General features: G+C 46.8%; 1 protein-coding gene across 1 annotated transcript; it reads left to right on the forward strand.

Annotated features, from left to right (window-relative positions):
• Nucleotides 1–355: 355 nt before the first annotated feature.
• On the forward strand, nt 356–1,351 carry OR6S1 (olfactory receptor family 6 subfamily S member 1). The gene has a single exon (XM_008269605.4). The coding sequence runs from the start codon at nt 356–358 to the stop codon at nt 1,349–1,351; it is 996 nt and encodes a 331-aa protein (XP_008267827.1).
• Nucleotides 1,352–1,571: the final 220 nt, after the last annotated feature.

Raw genomic sequence — 1,571 nt, forward strand, 5'->3', positions numbered from 1 at the left:
ACCCTTGTCACCCATATGGGAGACCTGGATGAGTTCTCAGCTCCTGGCTTCAGTCTAACTCAGCCCCAGCTGTTGTGGGCGTTTGGTAGGTGAATCAGTAAATGGGAAAGCTCTCTCTGTGTTTGTCTCTCTCTCAAATTAAATTAAATTAAAAAATTACAATTAGTAGGACTAGTCTTTGCAAACATAAATTTGCTCACATGATGACCTCAGGTGCTTCAGATCCTAACAAGATGTGCAGCTGGAGAAAGTGGGGCTACTTGTGCCATGTTATGATAGAAGAAGTTTCTGGATAGAAGAGAGAAGCTGCTTTCTCCGTGATCATGTTCATATTGTCACACAGGTGGAAAAGAAAATGGTTCTTGGCTGTAACCAGAGTAATAGTGCGACAGAATTCATCCTGGCAGGCTTCCCAAATCTCAATGGCACAAGAGTGGAACTGTTTTCTGTGTTTCTTCTTGTCTACCTGCTGACTCTGACAGGCAACGTATTGATCGTGGGTGTGGTGGGAGTTGATACTCGCCTGCAGACCCCCATGTACTTCTTCCTGGGTAACCTGTCCTGCCTAGAGATTTTACTCACTTCTGTCATCATTCCTAAGATGCTGAACAATTTCCTCTCAAGACAATACACGATTTCCTTTGCTGCATGTGTTACCCAATTCTATTTCTACTTCTGTCTTGGGGCCTCTGAGTTCCTGCTGTTGGCTGTTATGTCTGTGGACCGCTACCTGGCCATCTGTCACCCTCTGCGCTACCCCTTGCTCATGAGTGGGGCTGTGTGTTTTCGTGTGGCTTTGGCCTGCTGGATGGGGGGCCTCCTCCCTGTGCTCGGTCCCACCGTGGCTGTGGCCTTGCTTCCTTTCTGCAAACAGAGTGCTGTGGTGCAGCATTTTTTCTGTGACAGCGGCCCTCTGCTCCGTCTGGCATGCACAAGCACCGAGAAACTGGAGAAGACAGATTTTGCCCTGGCCTCTCTCGTCATTGTATCCTCGTTGGTGACCACAGCTGCGTCCTATGGCCACATAATCCGGGCTGTTCTGCGCATCCCCTCTGTCTCAGGCCGCCAGAAGGCCTTCTCAACCTGCACCTCCCACCTGATGGTGGTGACCCTCTTCTATGGAAGTGCCATTTTTCTCTATGTGCGGCCCTCCCAGAGCGGCTCTGTGGAATCCAACTGGTCAGTGACGGTGATAACCACATTCGTGACACCACTGCTAAATCCATTCATCTATGCCTTGCGCAATGAGGGTGTCCAGGAAGCCTTAAAAGATATGTTTAGAAAGATAGCAATGGAATCTTTCGGAAATCTTTCACTTGCTAAGACTTTCCATAAGAAGACAGGAAGGTGAAAGTGAAGAGACTCAGTAATCAGTGTTAAGTCTCAACAGTCTCCGTTGTACTTTTCTCTCCATCACCATCATGGACTTCTCCAAAGAACTGAATTCTGGAACCGCTAAAGAACTCCAAAATCATCCAATCTATCCTTTTTCTTTCTGGTAAAATGTCTTGATTCTATATCATGCCTAATAACAATCCACATTATTCTTTATTTATCCTGATCAACATCAT

Source organism: Oryctolagus cuniculus, chromosome 12 (assembly GCF_051225735.1).
Source record: "Oryctolagus cuniculus isolate XC-2025 breed Fujian yellow rabbit chromosome 12, ASM5122573v1, whole genome shotgun sequence".
NCBI lineage: Eukaryota > Metazoa > Chordata > Mammalia > Lagomorpha > Leporidae > Oryctolagus > Oryctolagus cuniculus.

Coding starts and splice junctions, on each gene's coding strand:
- OR6S1 (XM_008269605.4), top strand. CDS start 356: ATGGTTCTTGGCTGTAACCAGAGTAATAGTGCGACAGAATTCATCCTG.